At 41.8% G+C, this 24,668-nt stretch overlaps 1 protein-coding gene across 6 annotated transcripts in view; it reads left to right on the top strand.

The window, feature by feature from the left end:
- The first annotated feature begins 366 nt into the window (after positions 1–366).
- LOC148385970 (roundabout homolog 1-like) overlaps positions 367–24,668 on the top strand; it is a 50,838-nt gene continuing 26,536 nt past the window's right edge. The window contains exons 1-5 of one of the 6 annotated variants that reach the window (XM_088398899.1): positions 367–465; positions 586–708; positions 5,183–5,307; positions 5,773–5,859; positions 19,261–19,587. In XM_088398899.1, coding sequence (XP_088255025.1) covers positions 5,220–5,307; positions 5,773–5,859; positions 19,261–19,587 — 502 coding nt within the window. In that variant the 5' untranslated portion in view covers positions 367–465; positions 586–708; positions 5,183–5,219. Of the gene's footprint in view, positions 466–511; positions 709–5,182; positions 5,308–5,772; positions 5,860–7,967; positions 8,475–19,260; positions 19,588–19,886; positions 20,009–24,668 lie in introns of those variants that run through there. The other 5 variants (XM_088398900.1, XM_088398898.1, XM_088398901.1 and 2 more) reach the window with 5 other exon arrangements.

The raw sequence follows: 24,668 nt of genomic DNA on the forward strand, positions 1-24,668 counted from the left end.
ATCGCTCTGCAGCATATAACCTGAGTATGTTTTTGTCAGTGCAATTGGAAACAAAGTGGTAAGGAAAGAAATGAATTCAGTTTAATTTGGTGAAAAAGACAGTGGCAAGATTGCTTTGTTGCAGAACACAGTGGGATACATTTCTGCAGTCTGTGCAGCGGTGGTTATCCATATTAAAACAGTGGCTGCAGGAAACCAGGAAAAAAAAAACCATACACCATCTTTATCTGTGGATAAACACCAATATGCAAAACTGTGATTGTTAAACCCATGATTAAACGCAAATGAGAAAACAACATTGTGAGAAATGCCAGCGGGCTTATTGTATTTTTTTTTTCCATTAGACTGAATTCAAAATGTTCAAGCCACAACAGAAGCTAACATGTTTCTAGTGCCACAGAATCTCCTCTGTAGATGTGCAGCCTTAGGACCCTGAGGAAAAAGTGGACCTACGTTGCTGCAGAGGTAGCTTTGCAATTTGTATGCACCCCATCCGATAGCGCCTCTTGGATCACAGATGGATTAGGAAGGATTTTCATTTAGTATGGCCAACTCCTTTTGATTTTCCTGCTCATCTTCTTGCAGGTCTTCTTGCTTTTTCTCCTTCAACACTCGTGCTTAAATGCTTGAATGCCTGAAAGAAGAACACTGGCAGATTTGGTTATACTGATGAATGGAGCTGTAATATTGGAGGAATCACCTGGGAGGGTAAGTTGTGAAGTTGCGAGTCTTTCTTTTTAGAGTTGCCTCTTTATTATTATTATATGTATTTGAATTTTTTTTCTTGCCTATTAATTCAGATTCATTCTGGTTGTTTTGTGCACAAAGTGACAAAGCATTTCCACAATACTCAATTTTTCCAAAATAATATCTGATATGTTTAACTATGCCTGGAGTATTTAGCAGTATTTTTGTTCAGGAAATCAAAGTTTGGTTTATTTTCACAGGGTTAAAAAAATGTTTCACAGCATGTGTTCATGTTTAAGGTTAATGTTTAAGGAAATGAGGCGATTTTGTTTTGAAACTTTGAATATTCTAACTCATTAAAAAAAATACACTAACTTCATCAAGAACCCCGTGTCTCTTAGGGTTATTACCGTATTTGCCGGTGTATTGGTCGACCTTTTTCGATCCAAAATCGACCGAAAAAAATCGACCTCGACTTATACACCGAGTCATAAAATTTAACTTCGTATTCATCGCTTCAAATGTGATGGTAACCAAGGCCGTTTCTCATGCATCTCATTGTGCGTTGCACTTAGAAAATTTGAACCGGGCGGCGTGCGCGAGTGCGCGGCCCGCTGGAAGTCGAATGAGGCGCCGCCACCACCTCCGCGGTGCTTATAAACAGCCGATCCGCTCGGCGGGGGCTATTTTCGGCCACTTGGCTCGTGCGCACGGCCTCCCGGATGTGCCGGGCGGGTGCGCGAGCTCGCCGGCCGCTGGAAGTCGAATGAGACGCCGCGACCACCTCCGCGGTGCTTATAAACAGCCGATCCGCTCGGCGGGGGCTATTTTCGGCCACTTGGCTCGTGCGCACGGCCTCCCGGATGTGCCGGGCGGGCGCGCGAGCTCGCCGGCCACTGGAAGTCGAATGAGGCGCCGCCACCACCTCCGCGGTGCTTATAAACAGCCGATCCGCTCGGCGGGGGCTATTTTCGGCCACTTGGCTCGTGCGCACGGCCTCCCGGATGTGCCGGGCGGGTGCGCGAGCTCGCCGGCCGCTGGAAGTCGAATGAGGCGCCGCCACCACCTCCGCGGTGCTTATAAACAGCCGATCCGCTCGGCGGGGGCTATTTTCGGCCACTTGGCTCGTGCGCACGGCCTCCCGGATGTGCCGGGCGGGTGTGCGAGCTCGCCGGCCGCTGGAAGTCGAATGAGACGCCGCGACCACCTCCGCGGTGCTTATAAACAGCCGATCCGCTCGGCGGGGGCTATTTTCGGCCACTTGGCTCGTGCGCACGGCCTCCCGGATGTGCCGGGCGGGTGCGCGAGCTCGCCGGCCGCTGGAAGTCCAATGAGGCGCCGCGATCTCCTCCGCGGTGCTTATAAAGTGCCGATCCGCTCGGCTTGGAGCTATTTCCGGCCTCCCGTTGGTGCCGGGTGGCGTGCGCGAGCTCGCCGGCCGCGATCTCCTCCGCGGTGCTTATAAACGGCCTCCCGGAATTTGAACACATTTCGTCAATAAATTTCGCATATTGAATTTTGAAGTTTAATATAATGCAACAATTGAGCTCGACTTATACAAAGGATATATCATAAAATCGTAAATTTCCGTCGAATTTTAGGGGGTCGACTTATACACCGAGTCGACCTGTACACCGGCAAATACGGTATTCGGTTTCTTTTTTCGACTTCTGATAGAGGAAATCCTTTAGTGGTCTTGAAAACCCAAACGGGATTAGGTTTTTGGAAGTGTTGGAATTGCATTCAAACTAATCCAGACTCATCGGAACACATCCTGCTACCCCCCCCCATCCACGCTCCCAAGCAATACTGGCAACGCAACGGTTGACTCATAAATCCACAAATGTTTCCACCCATCCATCAATCCATTTCAAAATGCAAAATACTCTGTGCTTAAAGGCAGATTGCTCGTGATCGCGAATCACTCACATTCCTATTTCCAGCAAAATCTCCAGATTCATCTCACCACATAGGCTGTATTTATACTGGGATCTGCTGCTGACATATTGGGTCATTCATCTTCTGGGACCAGAGGTCAGTGCCCCTTGTGGCTGGTTCATCGGATCATCTCTTACCCCTCAGGCTAGATTTCCCTCCTCCACAATGGCTGCTGAGCTGACTATGACTTGTTACTGAGCTCTGACAAAGCCCCAGATGAAGCCTATCATACTTAGAACACCATTTGTCTTGTTCTGATAACTCCCAATACGTGTCGTGACAGTGATGAAAACATGTATCTGTCACCCTCCATTCCTGGACAAAATACCACCCGTTTGTTGTTTTGCAGTTTTTGATTGACAGTTGGCGTAGTGAATTTTTGCTCACATCAAACATTTGAATTTGTCTCAATAGAACAAGGCTTTGCCTTCTCACAGCAGCTCCTCTTCCAGCTTCAATTATCAGTGAATCATACTTCCTGGTTCTGCCCCCTGCTGCCTTTCTGTACTCTGGTGATGCTTTCAGACGTCACACCTCACAGCCCATTCAGTCGGACTGGTTAAATAAAAAAAGTTAACGGTTGTTCAGACAACCATGAAGGTTTCCATCATCCAAGACGAGGATCTCATAAAAGTAAAAGGTTGACGGCCATAGAGCTGGACATTAAGCTGAAACAAGTTGTACAGGTCATTGTTCAGATTAAAGGAGGGGAAAGTTTTGAAATAATTTACAGAATCTGGGTCTCTTATTTTTACATCACAAATACCTGGCATTTGAACAGGGGTGTGTAGACTTATCCACTGGCATTTATAAAACTACATATTTGGTTTCACAACGTACAGACATGCAATGTGGGATGAATAATGTCATCCTACAAATGCCACTCATGTTTCTACGTACAACCTGTATCATTTTTTACCATGGGGAATGTTATCAGCGCCCGCACAAAAGCAAGTTGGATGCAAGTGAAGATGGCCTATCTATCGGCTGTTGCGCGCTCGGAGAGGGGGTTGGGGTGCACCTGAAGCTGATTCTGGTCACGCTCTGCTGCTTGCTGGAGTATTGTGATCTGTCTGCAGTGTTACAAGAGGAGCTTCTGCTCTTTCTTATTGACAATATGTTAGATGGTGAGCTGTGATTATTCCCCAGCAGTCGGAGGGAGGAAGGAAATCAGCTCTCCCGTCACCTTTGATCGGAAGGCTCACCCCTCGGTCCAATGCGCGAGAAGATGAGTCTAACAGATATTGTTATATATTTCAGCAGGGAGCCTTTGAAGTGTGAACGCTCCATTCGTATTGGACACTGTATTAGGTACACCTGCACGGAATAATAAGAGTCATGTGAGAGGTATATCAGAAATTCTACTGGTATTTACAACAATTCTGACATTCTTCTGTCTGTATTTCTCATATGATGCATTATATTTAACAAAATAATGCAATAATGTTGCTATCACATTTAATTTTCACTAGTCTGCAAAATGCAATATCCCTCGCTCAAATATTACATGCAGATTTTTTTCGAGACAGTAGTCCTGAATATTAATATCATTGATACTGAATATGGTATAGCTGCTGGATATTATTCTTTCTGCCTCAAAGCATCTTTATGAGATTCTTTCATTGACGTGTCGAGCATGCTGATATGCCACACCGCTACATTCGTTGACAAGACTCCACACAATCTCATTAACCAGACCCAGACTGTAGCGACACTTGTGTTTGAGCTATGCAACACATTTGTATTGCTTACAAACTGCTTACAGCTACATTGTGGCATTGCTTACACCTCCAAAACAATTATGGTCCCTCCTTGTCAATTGGTGGACACTTCTTTGCTCAAGTGTTTTGGCATACGTATTTGTAGTTCTGGCTGTGGACGTTCATTTTGCAGAACAATTAAAGTGGCACATGATGATGGTGGGCGGTGGGCGCCAAGACATCCCGGGAATCTGGCTGTCCATTGGACAGACGGGAAGAGTTGCAAGGCTTTTTGTAGCACAGATGGCTGATCAGAAGAACCGACTTATTATTTCTGCTGTTATGTTTCTTTGTAAAGGACCGGGTGGAAATGGGAAGGATGCAGATTTTACTTGATCTTGGATTGGGAGTTAAAATTCACCAACCACAACATTAGGGACACCTGGTCAAAGCTGTATGAAAGCACAATTGTGTAATAATATCTTGATAAAAACAGCTCTTATTTTCGTTCAAATGTGCAGACTGTTTGATTTACGGCATACTTGTAGGGTCAAGCAAAGCTACTGGAGTTAACCCTGAAACTGCAGTAGTCTTCATTTTCTCACTTCGTAAGGACGTGCTCAGACTCAAGAAGAAAGCATCACAGTTTGACTACATGCTGTGCGGGATTTAGAAGGAAGCCCATCCCTCTTCCTCAAAGAGCATGGCTTTGCATGGTGCATAGCAGCAGGATTGGTGGTGTGAAGCATTTGCGTCGTGACATTGTAATCACTCAAATGGTTCTTAAAAATTGTAGAGATTGTTTGCAAATGCTACCACATATTTCTCGCTAATTATTCAAATGTGTTTGGTTCCAGGTGCATTAAGTCCCAATTAAAGGCAGAGCCAGGAATCATGCTGGCACTTGCCACCCAATTCATTCTCATCAGCATGCTTGGTGTCGAGCGAGTGGGGTGCGGCAGTGCTGTGGACATTTTGTCAGGTAAGAAATTGTTCCGATGAGCAAGCACATGTGCTCGTGTCTCATCAAATTACTCATTAAACCTAGGATGTGTTAAACCTTTAATTATAGTTGAAATAATGTCTAGCTCTTTTCACGTTATATAATGAAAGCAAATTTGAAATATCTTCAGCTCAGCATTAGCTACACGCATGCGGATTCACTTTAGATCCAATACAAGAGGTGCATCAAATAGTTTCTAAGATGAGGAAGAGGCACGCCATCCTTCGAAACAGATCAGCTGTTTGTCGATGCAGTTATACTGCTCTCTAGCGGTTGAAAAGAAACAAGCCCTAGCTACAGTAGACTGTTACTGTCACTTTTACATCCAAAAACTGCTGCTCGCTTCACGTTTGCTGATTTTTATCTATGAATAGTTTATTTATTTTTTAAGAGACAAGTATGTAAAAATGAAACACAGTGACAATGTCATTCATTTCCAAACAGATAAATACAGACAAAACCGTGACGTAATCACCCCAAAACCTGAAATGCAACCTGCAGCAGACCGTGACAGCAGCTATGGATACAAAGGTACTGTCCAGTACAAGCTCTTTAATATTGACAACATTTGGGTCCATCTGCATCATTTACATAATGACTGGTTTTAAAGCATTAACCAATGTTCTATTAAATCACAGAAAATGTCAGAAATAAGCCCAAGCAGTGTTGCTCCAGGTTAGAGTAATGGGAGTATAATTTTAGACCACTGTAAACTATAATGGCGACCCCAATTTCCAGGAATGGGACTTTATTTTTATGTGCTGACAGACAATGTCGCACTTAATAACAGTTAAGCAGCTGGACACATCCAGTGTTTTGTCTAAAGCCAACAAAGGCCCCCCATTGTGCTGCGAGACAAGCATTTGCACAACAATGGTACGCCCCACAAAAATATGCCCGCTTTTAATACTATTCTCCGGATTATTGGAACCCTTCAAAATAGATGTAACAAGAATTTTCAAACTCAAAGAACAAAAACGTGGTCTGAGACATTATTGTAGGGAAAGTGAATTATTTTGCAAGAAAACAGTGAGATGGTAGGCACACAACTAATAATGTGGCATTGACTTCACCCTAACCCTACTTGGAAAAAGCCCAGGAAATCATGGAATTCAAACCCGATACCGCTCATTCGAGAGACAGATGTGCTGTTACTGTACTTCTCCAAATTAATTTGTAATATGAAAAAAGTGACATACTATAGCACCATTACCAGGCATGCAAGTATTTAAAAAACTGCATCTAAATTGAAGCTTGTACTGGCTATTTTTCATGGTTGATGAAATAGTTTTGATCTCCCTTTTTCTCCTCTCAAGATGAAAAACATTTTTTTTCCCCTCAAAAAATGTGAGTCTTTATGCTCCAGCCAGAAGAAAAAAAAAACACGACAGCGAGACTGTAAGGACTTGAAAGGCTCTTCATTCTTTAAAGAGTGGAATGAGACTGGCTACCACGCTGCTCATTTCGAGAGACAGAGAGAAGAGGAGATGCAGCTAGCTATTGCATCATATTCCACTGCTGTGATTTGGGTGAAGAACGTGAAGGTTGTTTCTCATTCATACAGGGCTTTGGATGATGCAGAGTAACCGCATTGATGTGCAGTGACAGACAGGCAAAGATATAAATGAGTAAAGCAAACTGAAAAAGCCAATGAACTGACAGAGATATGAAATGGGGAAGGCAGACTGCCTTCGATTAATCATAACCATCTGCATTTATGAGTTAAATGCACATGCAACAATGCACATTCCATTATAGGGTGAAAACGTATGAAATATTTGTCATCTTTTATATTTATTTTGAAGTGAAAAACAGTTCTCAGTCTCTGGCTTTGCCATTGCATGCTTTGTGTTGCCATGAAGACAGGCATGTCTTTGTTACACAATATTTTCACCATCTGTTCCTGGAAAATATTCCACTGCTTTGAAATGTGAGCAATGGTCTAAATAGTTGTCAGAATTCACGTGACCTTCTTTTGTTGCGGCACCTGTTGTTGAGGCGACATAGGCACATGATGGTTTCCGCACTGAGTCTCTTCATCCTCTAGGGGGCGTGCTTACATTTTTACAATAATATTCTGAGCGCTTGCTAGGTATTTGCTGTAGTTACAGGGGAAAATAACTTTCCTCATTTAAATATGCACTGTTTGGATTCAGCGTGTGACGGTTTCGTCAACATGTGTCATTTCGTGGCGTGAAATGTTCAGCAGCGTCACAACTGTAATGCAATTCCACTCATATCTAATTTCCCCAATGGCACGCTGAGAGGTCAGGGGGTGAGAAGTGAATCGATTTTTGGTCATCTTAAAAAAAAAAACAAAAAAACAAACAATGCTGCTGCTGGCTGGCTGGGGGGATTAAGAGACCACTGGTAATAAATTATTAGTTTATTTGATTAAAAGGTTCACATTTAAGCAACATGGATATATTGTGCAAATAATTGTCATTTCAAGCATGAATAAAAATGATTAAAAAAAGTCAACCCCCATCCTCGCACTTGAATGCAATCGTTTAATATCCACAGCAGTGAGCACTTCTTACCAAATATTTATGAATTATTGGCATTTTTTAAGTGCTACAAATTAGGAATCGTGGGTAGTCAAGGGTGGAATCTCCTGAGCAGCAGCGGTAAAATCCGAGCCCACTTCTCCTCGTGTGCGCACTGACGCAGACACACAAGCGTCTCACCCAACCAACGCAGCTTCCACTTTTGCAGCAGTCTGGCGTGCACGGGCTCCACATTGAAACCTCGCTAAAAAGTGCTTGCCACAATATTTCTATTAGGTCATTTCCTACTTGCGCGAAATGACGATTGGACTCAGGCGATGGATGCGGTGAAGTTGCCGTCGCCGGTCCGAAGTGAGGAGCCGCGTGGAGAAAGCCCCGTATTTTGTCTCGAGTGGGATACTTCATCGAGAATTCATCTGAACTTTGAGCGGGCATCTCTCCGTGAGGAGTGGCTCTGAGACTCTTTAATTCGACCAAGCCTGACAGCAACTCGGGCTCACAAGTTCGGATTTAGATGAACTAAGTGTAACCACAACGCGCATTGAAAGTCTGGAATACTCCGACTGCTGCTTCTTTGAATGATGCCTGCCCGCTCCAAGGGGATTTATTGGCTTTTGGCATTTCTGCACCTTTGTTCAGGTATGTTTTTATTTTGTTCTAAGGCAACGTGAAAGGGGCTATGATAAGATGCAGATGGTAGATTGAAAATGTAACAGTTTGACCATTTCCAAGTTTGTTCAGATAAGAAGGTGGAAGGTACCAGCGTGGATGCAAGTTGTACTATATACCTTTTTTTTTTTTTTTTTTTTACTTTTTTTTTCCATCACTAAGTGTGCCCTCAAGTGTTCCCTAGTATCCATTTACTGTACATATAGGTATCTCTTGTAAGCCTCTTTTATTCAGCTCTTATCTCACCCGAGGAAGTTAATTGCCATAATAGGTGTCAAAATGGGGGCGAGGATTTATGCAAAAGTAGGTTTTATGCATAAGAGCGTTGGCATGTGTGTGCCTGCCTACCATCTTCAGCCCTCAGTGGGCGTATGCGGCACAGGAGTTGTCGGTTAATGAGGAAGACTGCACTGGAACAGTCCCACCAGTCAAACCAGTACATGTCTGGTATTTTAACTGGATGGAAAATGAGGCCTTTGTGCACTGTCACTCGTTCTGCAGATGGGCTCATTACAAGAAAAAACATCTTCAAGGGGCTACGTACCCTAAAGGACGCTTAACAATAACAGCAAGGTTACCTGCTCATTATTTGAGATTGTGTTGTGCTTTATCGGGATGCATACAGAATGGGTGTGTCACCTTTGTGTGGCATGTAGTAGACTGTAAAAAGTCACATTGTTAGGGATGCAAATGCAAAGCTGGTGATGCAGATGCAAAGCTGGCGAGTTACTAGTTGTAGTATGAAAGGACTTACTTCTACTTATATACTGCTTTGGTATTAAAGCATATATAGTACATAAGAGTCATGTAACATGGTGTCCTAGTGTACAGAAAAAGTAGAACACATCAAATTAATGTTCAGATCATTTTTTATTCCAAAATGTAGTAAAAATAAAGTTCATGGTCAACCAAAAAGTAGAGAGAGGGGAAAAAAAAATCCAAATGTTTTGTTTGCACCTGCCTCACTTTGTCCGCACAGACAAAGACAGCTGTCAATATCATTCATTCATTCATTCACCATAAATGTCAGACATTGACTGATGGGTTTATTTAGTGCAGCTATTGTAGAACTGTGGGGATTTATCAACTTTACAATGGCTGTAGGTTGATTCGGAATGGTTTGATTTGCATACCATTGCGCAATAAAAGGTGACAACAGCGCCTCTATTGTGGGGTTGAGCTCTTCTGACCATGTTTGTTGTGACTCCAATGTAGCCAGACACAAAATGTGGACCTTCGCCACATCAAGAGCTCAAAAATAAAACCCACGACAACAGGTTTCCGCTTTGTTGTCTTTACAATTCCAAACTGACAAATTTTGGTCTCACCGCACCGACCACAGACCTTTACTATGAGAGCTCCAGCAGTTCTCTCCATATCTCATTCTTCTTCCATGTTCTGCCAGTTATTCTTGAAACAGACCTCAGATCTGTTTTTCAGCCCTGTTCGAAGATGCGCTTACTTCAAAATTAACGAAACCGTCGGCAACAAGCTGGTAATTCTATTGATTTATTCAGCTGAAGACGCCTGACATGAAAGTCATGCCCTACAGGAACGACTCAATAATATTGAGCAATGAATAAACTAACATTTTGGCTTCGCGTGAGATTCTTCTTTGGAATAAAGCATTTCAAGTATTACAAACACTCACTGATCAACTCGGAAAAATCCATTTGTAGCACAGATCACCGATATTAGGAAACAGCAGTCAATTCTTAGAGCTGCCATTATGCATTGTATTTGTGCATCATATTGAAAGTTTATAATATTATAACACTGAGCGCTTAAAGTGTGAGGTTAAGTATTTCTGTTGTGCCGTGACAGGCCACCTGGAATTACTTTGGGAGTTTAATCTCTGGCTTTATAAAGCTGCCACCAGTAATGGATGCCAGATGATACATAACAGTCTAAATGGCCATCATTAAAAAAAAACATGCACTTGTGCCCATGTGCGTTTGTCCCGCACATTTTAATTATGCATCCCCAGAGTGATGCTGTGACTAGCCGTGCCATTTCACCTGCTTTGTTTGGATGGTCTGTAAACATAGCTTTTGAAACAAGGTGGAAATTAATGTGCCATTCTGTGCTTTCCCTGTTGACAGCTTTTTACCAGTAGACGTTACAATTATTCCAAAATTGAGATGCTGTCGTTGAGCAAAATAAAGGCCCAAACAAATGTTTTTAAAACATGGCAGCATTTTCTCACCTTTGCTCTTTTTACGTATTACAGAAAATGTCATGTTTTGGAATCAGGATGTGGTTGGGACTCAGAAATAGCTCTCAACACGCCAACACATTTTGCTCTTCAATTGAGTTTGATTGCTGAGATGAAGCTGCTATTAGGCCAAATAAAAATAAGTGGAAAAATCAGAGCAGAGGAAGGAAAGTTATCATTACAGTACCATTAGGAATGATTTTCTGCCAGAGGTTATGTTTTGATCGCTTCAATACTTGGAAAAAAATCTCAATCTCCACAAGGCTTGGACAGTACATGGACATAGATGAGTGGTTACAAGCTACCTTTATTTCATTACAATTATCCAATATTTTTTGGGGGTGAAAAACGCTCTGGTCAGAGTAGTTTGGCAATTGACTTTTTGTTTTGACATGAATATAATGAATAATATAAATAATAACTTTTACTCCATTACAGTGAACTACATTCTGCTTGCCATTTTGCCAGCGTGTTTTTTTTTTTCATAATGTCATTGGAATTGGATGAGTACAAACTGCTGGAGACATCGGGCTGACTGGAATTGGTAGTAAACCGGTTTTCGGTTGACATGGCTTATTACTCCTCCAGTTTTGGCAAGTGACACTCTTGGCTGCTAGAGGTTGACCAACATATTGACATGGTACTTGTTACAGAAGGCTGGACCTCGAGTAATGATAGCCTGATTGGAGGGAACTAGCTTCTCGTAGCCTCTCCCAAGGTAACAAGACTCCCCGGGGTCTTTCCTGAGTTGACAGTGATGAGCTGAGGCTTTCGGCTAATGAGGCCTTTTTTTTTCTCCCTCTGTGGATGATATGGGATATCTTTGTAACCGATGAGGACTCATTTTGGTGTATCGGATGGAATCGTCATCAAATTTCCACTTTATTATACAAACGATAATGTATGAAATTTTGTCGAACCCAAGTGGATATCAGTATTTGGTTGAGAATGAATATGCATTCATGCATTTGGAATAATGTTAGCTCAGCTTGCTATCCAAGTGTTTTTGACTCTTATGAAAATCTGTGATGGTTTCCTGCAACGCTTTGTGGAGTCTAAGCACGATTGTCAACCCTTGTGAGAGTAAGGGGCGGGTGTTCAAGTTCACAGGTCATCACACTTGCACAAAGGCATGCACATCCACTCCGACACGCACACATAACTCCCAATTTTGAATGGGATCGATTACTGCCTGCCATGCTGAGAGTTGTCGGTTCCTAGCCTAAGGGAACCTCCCACACCTGTAGTATTCCGTTTGCGTCCATCATTTGTCTGTGGAAGAAGAGGAAAAGCATTTTGGTCACATTTCTGATCTATGCATGTAAGTATTTCAAAATACACATCTATAAAAAATAATTACTTGTCATCACATTAAAATTAGACAAATTTGATTATTTTAAGTAGTCTGCAATCACCATTTAAGATTTTTTATTTTTTTACTTCCCAAAGACACTTCTGGTTTCATATTTCCATATTTACGACTTGTGTGGATAATTCAAGGCTTTCATAGCCATGTGTTTTGAAGTAGTTCAAGTGACTTCTAATGTGTGGTTATTCCTCAAATGGGAACAAAATGTTTTACCCCTGTGACCCTGCAAGTTGTACATGTATGATTGAAGAGAATCTGGCGATGATTGAGGTGCTCTCGGAATGCTCTCTCTGCTTCTCTAGGATGTGGCTTTTAACAGACGTCAAGCGAATTAATATTTTGAAAAGACAGCTTTAAAGGTCATGGAAATAGTATGACCTCAGAGATGCTTCTTGAGGTTACATCTGTGTGAGCCATCTCTTCTCCAGTGGAACGTTCTATAATCAATACCATCAATACGCTTTGTGGAAAATCTTCCACGCTATTTTCACTTTCACAGCAAAATGCAACCGAAGAGGACACATTCTCACATCAGAGGTGGATGCAGACTCACAAATCATTTAAGTCGGCACAAATTAATTGCAAAAAAAAAAAAGAACACCCTAATGGATTACTATTAGAAAGGGAGCACATGAGTCGTGCAGCTCATCTCTCTGCCATCCCTTCCATCCTTCTCATCTTTCCTCTTCAATTCGTCTGTCATTACTGACAATGTTCAAAGCACTATGTGGCAAGATTGCGGGATAAAAAGTATTTTTCCCACCAGAGCTTCTCTCACAGAGAGAATAACCATAATGCATTTAATTAGAGCCATTGTTAGATGGTATAGCTTTGAATTCATTTATCAATCCACTGGCAAGACTGAAGCTTATGAATTGATGATTGATTGGAAAGCAGGGGTATTAATGTAAATACAGCACAGTAGGCAATAATGCATTATCAAGGGCTCATGCTTTATTTTGATTTAGGGCATTGAAGAGCCAAGTATTTTGTGAGGTAAAAAAGTTTCAAAGCCGTCAGCGCGTGCTCTTGACATTGAGTCATTTATAGAAATTTCAATCAAAAGAACAGAAAGCTGAATTATGGTTTAGAGCCAAGAGCCTTCAGTCAACTAAGTTGAGTGGAAAGACAAGCAATTAAAATTTCACATGATTGAAATAAACTGCTTCAGGTTAATGAGGTGGGTAAATTGGAAAAGAAGTGAAGGGGGATTGCATCAGTGTCTGGATGAGCTGTGTTGTCTTTGACAGACATATGTGGCTGGAATTATTGCAATTACACCACGTGCAGATTTTTAAAATAAGAACCAAAAGATTAAAAAGAAAACTGGAGGCAGTCCATTAATCTACTCGACTTTTTGTCCCCGTAGTATATCTGACTACGGAAAGCTTCACCTCCAATCATCCAAACTACCAGCAGTCATTTCTGTTTTCATTTGTTTAAAGCTCCTTCCAATCATCTCTTCATTTGGCTGGCCAATTAAAATGAAATCTGCCTACAGCTTCTAATTAACTCAATTATTTTGTTACATTTGAGATATCAATGAATGAAATCATCAACATCAACTGTTGCCAACAATTTTTAAATTGGATGCAAGTTTACGACCCCTTACTTGAGAGTCTCTCCGGGTCCATCCGGGAAATGTTGCCAATCACGGCAAGTTTAGATAATCATTGTGTTTGGGGCGCTTATCACATGGCTGCATCAAGGTGATAACTGCTGGCAGAAGGCCATCCAACAATCGTGACTCATTTTAGTGACTGGACTTTGAATGCTGCACTTCCAAAAAAATCAAAGGTACCATAGGCAAGTGCAATCTGTTGGCTGATCAACTCCATATTATTTTAGGACTCACATGTCTTTATTTTTTGTTTTTCTTTCCCATTTGGTCAGCAACTACCAACTTGCATTCGTCAGAACCACGATTTCCCCTTCTGGCCCCAATCAAGCCAGCCAAATAAAACACATTTAAGCACACAAGCATAATATATTCTCAGATTACTGTCTGACCATATAATTTTATCACCCTCTTGCAGACCTTTTTGAAAGTTGAGAGTTCTAATAGTAATGGTTTGAAATGGCTGTGGTCTTTTCTGTAAAAAAAGAGAGAGAAAAAGGATCTTTTCAATCCCATCATACGAGTGAGGTGTGGGTGGGGGGGGGGGGGGGGTGAAAAGCAATTTGTACGTCCACATTTTGAACAGTATTTGCTCAGAGGAACTGATTGACACAAGCAGGTTTGTTGTGGAAGAAAGGTCAGCATATGATGGACTTCCAGCAGCCATTTCTCATCCTTGCTGAACTCTTGACATCAGTTTCTGCTGCACTACTTTATTGCTGTGGCAGCATTGCTTCTTCTTCCAGCATGTAATAAGGAGGTTGTGGAGGGTACACCACCCCACATATTCTGTATGCCATCTAAAAATGAAGCACCAGGCTGAAGTCATGTAGGCCAAATCTTTCGCCGCAAAGTTAAATCTCATCTCGTTGGATGAATTTTGTTTCATATGAATATTCATTGATACCAATACAAAGCACCCAATACCACTATTCCAACACAAATAAATGGACAACAATGTCCAGATGAAAATGAACAATCCAGCAAGGATTTGACATCTTTCAGACTCACTGAGCAAAGTCTCGTTCTATTGAGTCATCATGACAGTTACTCACATCTGGGTTGCTTCTACCAGAGGCTTAATTAAGTCCAAAAATGAATTGAGGTCATCCAGATGTTCACATACGTCACACAATGACACCATTTAAATGTAATAAAAAATATGTATTAATTGAATTTGTTAAGAAAAAAAATCTTGTTTAAATGGTGACGATGGGGAAATGAAAGTCACACTCCAGGAGGACAAATCACATCATGCACGTCATTAAACTGATTCTCTCATTTCAGAGTAAGTACACTGTTAAATGTCCTTAGAAAATACACCTGGGCCTCTTCAATGTCTGCGTCCGTCACTGGAAGTCTGACTTTTAGCTCTGCTTGAGAAAAATCCAATGACAAAAGCAGAAACCGGACTTTCCATTATACATTTAATGGAGTGAGGAGAAGCATGTTAGCTTTGCTGCTGGCCTCCTGGTAGTGGTGAACAGCGGGAGGTTGCACCCTCTGCATCTTGTTTATGCATAAAGGAATTTGAAGTAAGGTACAAAATATGCTTGATGGATTGATTCTTTTCTTTAAGTATGCCGTTGACCTAGTTGGCTCAGATTTTTATCACGTACCAGCAGTGTTCTTGTTTGATTCTGCCCTGGGGACCTAATTGCATGTTACCTTCCCAGTGAACATTTAACAGATGGCAATTCAAGTATTTTATTCCTTCCTCTTTTCCCCGATAATAATTTTTGTATTAACAACACTGTGAAAAAGAAAAAAATGTTGCAAGACTTGAATCATCTTAAAATTACACATCTGCAGTATGCCCAGTTTGTATATTATTTCTGCTTGCATGTTCACTTGGTTTACTCTCCTCTCAACATCTGGCTTTGCACTACAGTAATGGGAGTTGTTATCATGTCCATGACCTTGCCTTTCATCTCCAGGGACGTTTGTATTGGCCATTGTGCTATTAAAAGTCTGGATGCCAGGGAGAGCGAAATATTGATAAACCCAGATTAAAAAGCTCTTCCATGAATGCAATTTTGGAAGGCTCAATTGTTGCCAAGAAGCGTGTCTGTAGACGGCTCTTACCGACCACCCTGACATTTGTGAATGACAGTGTTTAATTGTTTCACTAAATTACAGTTTATACAACCTGGGAAAGAATTTCTGGAATTTATTGGCTTCCCCTTGTTTTGCCTCACAAATTGAAGAGTGAATGATTGAAGTGCATGTCTTCAAGGTTTGAGTCAAGCAACAAATTCATGTTAGCACGATGTGTGTTTACATTTTTTCCCCATTGTTGGACAACAGGGAAATGCATTTATTAATGTTCATCACAACACAGGTCATGACTGTTCAATAGAGACTAGCTCTGTCGAGCGGCAAGAAAAATCTGCCTTGCAGCATCTTTCAGTATACAATATACATCGCTTGTTTATTCCACATTTTTGAAAGGATTCAGTATTGAACATGACCAAGCAGAGCCAGTCCAAGTCCTCTGGTTGTGGATTTTTTGTTTTTAAGCTTTGTCAGTTGTCTTAACTGAATCCCTCAAGTAATCTTAAAAGTCTCGCTGTGCCAGCTGTCACTCAAACAATATTTTGAGTTTAAATCTGTGGCATGGTTATTTTTAACTCCACATTATTACCACGACATATGCATTCAGAAGTCTCTGCTCCTTTCTGCATTCATAATTTTTGCTGGTTGTTCAAACTTACATTCCTGCTGCAACCAACATGGCAGGTGTACTGTGGCTGAATGAAAGTAATTCCTCCACAGGAATCATGGCATAAAAGGAGCTATATATACAAACAAAACTGATGAGAAACCAAACACGCCTGGGCAAGATCTGACAGGACGGCTCCGATTAGTTGACACAAGAAACACGGCTGACGAGAACAGGTGGACAAACTGAAAGAAGTAGATGAGACATGAAAAAGAGACACTGAAAATCATGATAAAAAAACATTAATTGCCTGTTTTATTGTCAAAATAAGGATCTTGACTAGGTAGAATATGGAAATCTTTGTCTTTCTCTTAGGAAATGCGGATTTGGAGCCAATGTCCATCCCATTGTGACTACAAAAGAAAATTAAATTACTTCTCCTCAGGCAAAAATGTCCTCAACAAAACATTTTGAACATAGTTTATTGGAGTCCTCCAGGGTGGCGTTGGTACTCGAGTTCAGGTAATAATCCCACGTTGCCCCAGGCTGGGATTTATCATCCACACAACTGGGGCTCTGCTGCAAATGATCTGCGAGGTTTTAAGTCTCCAGGATCCAGCATTTTTAGTGTCCTCTCCAAACCACCAGCTGTAAAACACTTAGTTATTTTGGGGAACTGCGTGCATCCGTGTCAGACACCACGTCTGAAGCGTTAGGCCTTGTGGGATTCTTCATCTTGAGCTGACAGTTTTTGTGACCTCAACGCAATAACTTCACTTTGGCTCGGTCACATGGTACTCTTCTTCCATACTGTATAAATACACGCAGTGTTATTCTCCAAGTTTCACTGGGGTGGGTCGAGCCCAGACCACCAACATGCTAGAAAATTACATTAACATTTCTCCCATGTTATTGCCATGATCTCAGTGCTCGTGTGTTGTTGTTTTTAAGATTCTGCCTTGACCCTTTATCAGCTAATTTCATCTCCTCCCCACGAATATTCACCCAGCCTACACTAATAAAAAGCAGTGCAGCAAAGTTGTATATTTTATCAGACTTTTGAGTATCTCTACACCTCTTTGCCACTCAGCCCAAACTGCTCTCCCCGTTACGCATCTTTTCTTGCCTCTCCCCAGAACTTTAAGCCAACATTGTTGCCTCAGGCATGACTGAGTTAAAAAGAAACAACTTACTGTACTTGTCGGGGCACAGGTGCTACAAATGACCTTCCTTGTATATGCATGTACTCAATTGTGCATCCGTGTGCATGTTTTTGCATACTGATTTTGCCGCTGGCTGCTGGCCCTTTACAGATAAGGCCTGATTTTGTGAGCCCCCCCCCACTTGTGGCGGGCTGATATTGCCTGTCTTGTGTAGCCAGAGAGCTTAGGGAGCTGCTAAAACCCACAGGCAGCAGCCCAGCACAATTAAGAACAAGGAAAGAAGCATGTGTGCCGTAAACAGGGACAAGAGACCACAGGGGTAGCCTTGTTTATTCCTTTGTTAGAGCAGCGTAGAGGGGTGAGGGAGGAAAATGTAACAGGTGATCCATTGCCAGTGGAACCTCATTTGATTTAGTGTCTCCCATTTGAAAGACAACACATTTAAATTATTTCTTATTTTGTATGTTTGTCATTTGAGCCTCATTTGCATGATAAGACTATTTTTTTTACTCCATGGCAAAATATTACATTTCCAAAAGTTTTAAATAATGCATAATCATTTGTATGCATCCTTCCAGCAAGGTTTACCAGTCCTCTGACATTAAGGAATAAACTGTTATGAGCAAAAACAAAGCAAAACATCAAGGCTTAATGGAGCACCTCAATTCCATGTAGCTCACAGCAAGATCGATTCGGGTTCATTGCTTGCTCGGGGCTTTTTGTGTGTCGAGTCTACATCTTCTCCCTGTGCTTTTAGCCGTTCTCTAGAGCTCATGTCATTGCTCTCGAAAAATGCTGGGTGTGAGGTTAATTTGGGAATATAATTTGCCTGTAGGTATGATGTATGGTTGTCTGAATTCTTGGTAGGATCCACCCTGGAGGTCTAAGTGCCCAATTATTAGACTCCTTATTATCCTTAAACGCAAAATTCAGCTTGCACTCTGCTGTAAATAGAAAAATACAAACAGTGCTGCAGGGTGGGGACAGTGCCTGGCTCTTGATCACCTCAACAGTAGCCAACAATCCGACAAGGATGGCTGGATGAACAGTCGATGTCAAGGAGCTGTGAGGACATGCAGGCAGGGCATCTGAAGGTGATCCTCATTAGGGAGGTTCTGCCTCAAAGGAACTCACTTGGTGATCTTAGAGCTGAACTGAAGGATTGACATCTTAACAGTGAAGTATGAAAGGTTATTTTATGGTTCGTAGTTCTGGTGAACTAGTCAGACAGATTTAATGATTGTGCTTGCTGTGGTGACTAAAAACCATCCATCCATTCATTCGGCCATCCATCAATTTCCTATACTGCTTATTTCATGAAGATTGAAAGACTTACAAATTGCCCGTCATAATGTTACGTCCTTTCATTCACAAAAAAAAAAAACAAGAAGTCACCGACAACCTTGATAATTTTCTTCCATTCAAGCAGACATTGAAAGGCAGCCAGACGATTTCATATTTCAGCATTGTTTACTCATTTACAATGAATGCCTCGTGGACTCCATCAGCTGAAAGCAAAGAAAAACACCTCATGAGCGACATAAATTGTCGGGTAATTATATTGTCAAACTAGATTATTGTTAATACTTGCACAACAATATATAACACGCCTTGTCAAATCCTTTCAGCCCTGCTACCGTTTTCATTAGCACACGATTGTAAGAGTGACTACAATGGAACCCGCGTGGCACTTAATGCTTAACTGAGTTTTTGTCATCCCTCCCTCCAGGGTCTCGTCTTCGCCAAGAGGACTCCCCTCCCCGCATCGTTGAGCACCCCTCTGACCTGATTGTGTCCAAAGGGGAACCAGCCACTCTCAACTGTAAAGCAGAAGGCCGTCCGCCACCTACAGTGGAGTGGTACAAAGATGGGGAACGTGTGGAGACGGATCGGGACAACCCTCGCTCGCACCGCATGCTCTTGCCGAGCGGCTCGCTCTTCTTCTTACGTATTGTCCACGGACGGAGGAGCAAGCCTGACGATGGCAGCTACGTCTGCGTGGCCCGCAACTATCTGGGCCAGGCAGTCAGTCACAATGCATCGCTGGAAGTAGCTAGTAAGTTGTCATCTTGAAACACTTTGGAATGAAGCAGCACAACTGTGATGGAGTGTGCCTCTGACCTTGCCTGACCTCTTGGGTGAATGGACACTCACAAGCTGTAAAATATTACACAAACTCTTCATGCTGGCTTTTTTTTATTTTTCCTTCTACCTGGTTGGAGGACATGCCCTGAAGCCAACTTTGTAGATGGAAAGACTTGCGAGGTGGTTTTGCGACACACCTGTCAGTCACGCAGCAGCTGTGCATCAGCTTTAGTCTGCACTTTTTAACAATCTCTGCGTGTGTTCCTAACAGGTGACAGTGTCGACTTGCAGAGTCAAGTGTCTGCTGTCGCTTGCTAAACGGCTTTTTCCCGCAGTATGTCTCAAGTGGGAATCTGACAGGCAAATGTTTAGCAGCAGAGTACAAGAAAAAGGTAAAGCCAATTGAATTTCTTCAACTCAACTGAGAATCAACTAAAGCAAGACTCGAAGATGAGATTTACCAGATAGAGCCTTGACATGCTTGAAAGCATCTCATTCTATAGTGTCGATCCCCCTGATTTTCTCAGCTCTGTCAGCTCACTGCTCTAATCACGCTTTGTCTCCAGGGCAAATATTTCACCAAGGTTTGAGAATAATAATACCGCTCTAGTATCACTTTCTCCTTTTGAATTATAATGAAAGAGAGGGTCAAACGGTATCAGGATAATGCTCGATCAGCACTCCAACTCAGAGAAGCAAAGCCCCCAAGGGTGAGAGTTCATTAGTTGTGGAGTTGACTAAATTTACCGGCAGCTTCTAAGGCTGAGCTCGAACACAAGGAGGACTTGTTGAAGCTGCCTGGATGAGTTATGTCTCCTTGTCTTATCCGGTTGAGGTCGCGCAGATTCACGGGTCACAACGGGACCGGGCAACACAGACGGCTTTTTAGTAAATTCTGCTGAGTTAAGAAGTTTAAAGTGGGGAGTGTGAATCAGTGCAGGATTAAAGTAGGAAGTGACCCTGCTTTGTACTCTGTAAATAGACAACTTGTCCAGTTATTTGCCATTTAGCTACAGCACTTTATTTGCTTAAATATTTTTCAAGTATATGTACGTAGGTCCCTAATTTCAACTGAATCTTCTCCATGAATGGAACTCCCATACTTGGTAGGTTTTATTATTGACCATATAAATGCACACTTTTACCGCAAATGTTGATTTCAAAATGGTGGTCTACCACCCTGCTCTTATACATAGCACAGTCACCACAGTCCAATTTAATCTTCTCTTTTGAATCGTAGTCCTCTGACAGTTGACGGCTGACAAAAGACCGTCTATGACTCTGACAGATGTAAGACAACAAGAGCGGGAGGGCATTGACAGAGGCAGACAGAAGCAGATGAGCAAAAGGATGAAGTGACTTTCCTTCCAGGCATAGAAAGTGAAACTTGTTTGCAGAAAATTGAGGTGACGTGGTAGAGCCAGTGACAGATGTGAATTGTGCCGGTGCCTGAAGCATGACCACAGGCTCGGAATGCAACGCAAGTACACAGAAACACACGGAAGGAATCAAACTGGAATTGAATGCGTAAAAGGGGAAAAGACATATAATTCAGTTCCTAGCCTATAAATGTCACAGAAGACACTCAGCACATTTTTTTCTGCCTAGAGACCCTAGAGGACCTTGGGAAATGAACATATGTCCTATTGACCTCGGCCACTTGATTCAATCACAGAGAGCTTTATTGAGGTGAAAGCAAAGTCACAGCCTCTGTACGCTAAAGGTTATTGGATAGTAGACCTGTTTCCTCGGTTCGAGAAGAGAGAGAAATAAATGCTATTCTTAAACTAATTGGACATTGCCATTTGCTCGAAGAAAGTGTGGCTCATGCCAGGGATGAAGGTCAAGGCACAACTCCACAGTAAAGTAATAAGCTGCAAGGAAAGACAACCTTCTTGGTATGAATGCACTGGAGGTTAAGAAAGGGAAAGTCGTTTTTGTGTATGTTTATTATTTATGTGTAGCTTTTCACACAAAGTCAAAAGTAACATGGACGTGTTACCTTGGTAACAGGCTCTCCCCGAAATGGTAATCTTTGAGCATTTTAGACATATGCTAGCAATAAATGAGAATAGCTCAAGTCAGAAAATTGCAATTGTCTATATGCATATAAAATCTATTATTAATATTAAACCACATTTAAGATCTAAACAATGTATGCAAGAATGCATGAGTGACACAAAAAAGAACAGTCACTCAAAATATATTCCTGCCTATTTATTGTCCATTGTCATGAAATTTTAATGCACAATTCCTCACACAAGGTTGAATTTTTTTAGCATTTCCACATTGAGACTTGCCGCAATAAAAAAATGTCCATGTGCATTTTTGATGAGCAGGAGATTTGCCCTTAGCTGTGAATGTGTGTGTTAATGTTGGCTGGATGACTGTGGAATAGTACATTTAACACCTGGTGCTGTGTCGAGAGGCTGCTGACCAAACTGCTCCCCACTTGTCAATGAGCCCCTGAGGAGGTACAAATAAATCAAACAGGAACATGGGCCAGGTGTTTGTAATGTGCTACAACCTGAGAAGAGCATGAAGAAGAGAGTCACACTCACATGATATGGCGCAGAGCAAACCCTACCTTTGTATTTCTATTCTTTTGATTATTCATTGAGTTTGGCCGGTCACATTATTGCTTATCAGCCTTTTACAACTACAATACTGCATTTGGAGTTCATTATCATCTGGTTTTAAATATACTTCCAGCTCAGTTTCCATGCAATTTCTATTTGAACACGCTGAAAGTAGCTTTCAAATGAAGGCAGGAGGTAAACATGTCGGTAATTAGGCGAATGCATTAACGTGATGGACATGTTCAGTGAAGTGAAGACGCTCTGTGAAGTGGATCATGGGATATGCACGGCTCAGTCAGACTGTGAGTTTGACAGCGTGTGCTGGGACCCCCGTTCGCTCCTCTTTGATTGGAGTCTTTCGGCGGCAATGAGCGAGCGTACGGAGGCGGCGGCGAGAGAGGCGGATTCCTCGAGGTCAGGGTTCCCTCTCTTGCCAGCCTCTCCATTAACTAATGACTTCAAATAGCTGTCACTGACAACATCCTGCCTGTCAACTCTCTGGATGAATGCAAAGTCCTAAGTCGCCATGTGAGCGTTATCTCTGAGAAAATTATTTTCCCTCCATATGGTTGAGGAATGATAGGCAATTGCATGTCGTTGATCCAAAAGCACCAAAGCAGAAATCTGTGTTTGCTTCACATTTCCGATGAAGGACTGGGAATGCTTGCGAGCCTCTTGTACCTCATCCTGCTTTCTACCATTGCAATGCTATGTGATCATTCAGCAAATCGCACGTCAGATACAGCTGGATTGTGTTTATTTTGTGCAGAGCGTCATCCAAAGCATTTTACTTGCTTGATCCACGATAAGTGGTTCCAAGAGCTGGATTTGTGACATGGTGTCAGGATGCTTGGAAGAGTTTGTTTAGACTGGAGCTTAGTGAAAAGAGAGGCTAGAGGACACCAGAGCTTCTGAGAAGGAACACATGGCTCATGAATGTGCTATGTACAGAACGATCAACACCCAGTTTGGGAGGGGCTTCCATCACGTAACACAATTCATAGAAAGGAGTTTGGAAAATATGTGTTTTGCGTTAGGCCAAATTTGAATAAAGTATAGCTAAAACACAGTCTTTAGGTTTGTCAAGCTAAAATAAGATAGCTGACTGCATATTTGACAGAAGAGCAACGTAAAGTAGTATATAAGTATAAAATGAATATGTATACGCTGTCGAGTTCCTACTGCTTAACGTCAATGCTGTCTTCTTTAATTGCCTGCATAGATGTCGAGATTTATAACATGAACATACAGAACAAAGAGCGAGAAAAAGGAGTGGTTCCTCAGTGGAATCGTGAATAATGAGGGGAACATCTCCAAAGCAGTGCAGCCATTACTGTTGCCGCCTGCTTGTCAACTCAGCCTCTTCTCTTTACTGCCCCCCCCCCCCCCCCCCCCCCCCCCCACACACACACACATCCGCCTGTTTGCAGAGCATCGCTTCATCTTTCTCTCGTGGGAATAGCCCGGAATGTTTCAGAAAAGGTTTGTGAGGGAGCTTCAGTAGTGGCTGAAGAAATTAATTATTTTTTTCTATAAATTTGCTTTGAATTTATTCCAAACGACATTGACAAAATGACACCCAAACATGCCATTAATGAAAATGGAGAATGATTATTTACTTTGAAAGACAAAAAACTGAAAAATTATGCAACTGTGTATGCCCCTCAATTTTTTTCCCTCAAATTCCAAGGTAGGAGATACACTATTGATATATTCTCTATTCTTTTGGGTGAACATTAAACACGTTACACATCATGAATTATTAAAGTGGTGATATATTTCATTTTGCACCCCCCTTTCTGTTTGCACAATTTTCTCACTGGAATGCACCTTCACTGTTCATCACAGACATCCCAAGGCTATTTCCAGGATATAACAATGCGGCGCAACAAATAAATACAGCGTGATATTACCATTCGCTTGCGGAAATGGAGGATTTAGCCGAGAAGTACATTATAACCGGGAGACACTGAAGAGATCATTAAATTGATCTTCATGGTGATATAGCCTATAGCACTTGTGCATCGTACACTTAATCCCACCCAAACACACATCCACGAGTGTCAGTTAATAAACTCTAAATGGCATGCTTTTATATTTTTTCATACTGCATTTAGAAGCTAAATCAGTGTCACTTTCTCCTCTGTTATCTTTAATACCAGCTGTAAATTGGAATTTTATTATCACAACAGGGTTATTGTATGAGACTTAAAAACAGGCAAAAATCAAAAATCTGAAATAGGTTTTAGCTTTATCTTTGTTTCTTGGAAGCAATTCAAGTCTGGCTGCTAGCATAATAAACACAGGTGTTTCATCACAAAAAGAAATGATCGAGAAATGTTTTTGGAGGCATTTTCATTGCATGTCAGCAGTGGTTTGTTAAGGCTCTAATTGAAATCCTCCACCATAGAAAACAGATTCCAACATTCTTCCACATAACAATCAGCAATGCCTTTTTATTGTCTGTTGTAGC

This window comes from Syngnathus floridae, chromosome 15, assembly GCF_059516105.1.
Source record: "Syngnathus floridae isolate MCC-2025c chromosome 15, RoL_Sflo_1.0, whole genome shotgun sequence".
Lineage (NCBI taxonomy): Eukaryota > Metazoa > Chordata > Actinopteri > Syngnathiformes > Syngnathidae > Syngnathus > Syngnathus floridae.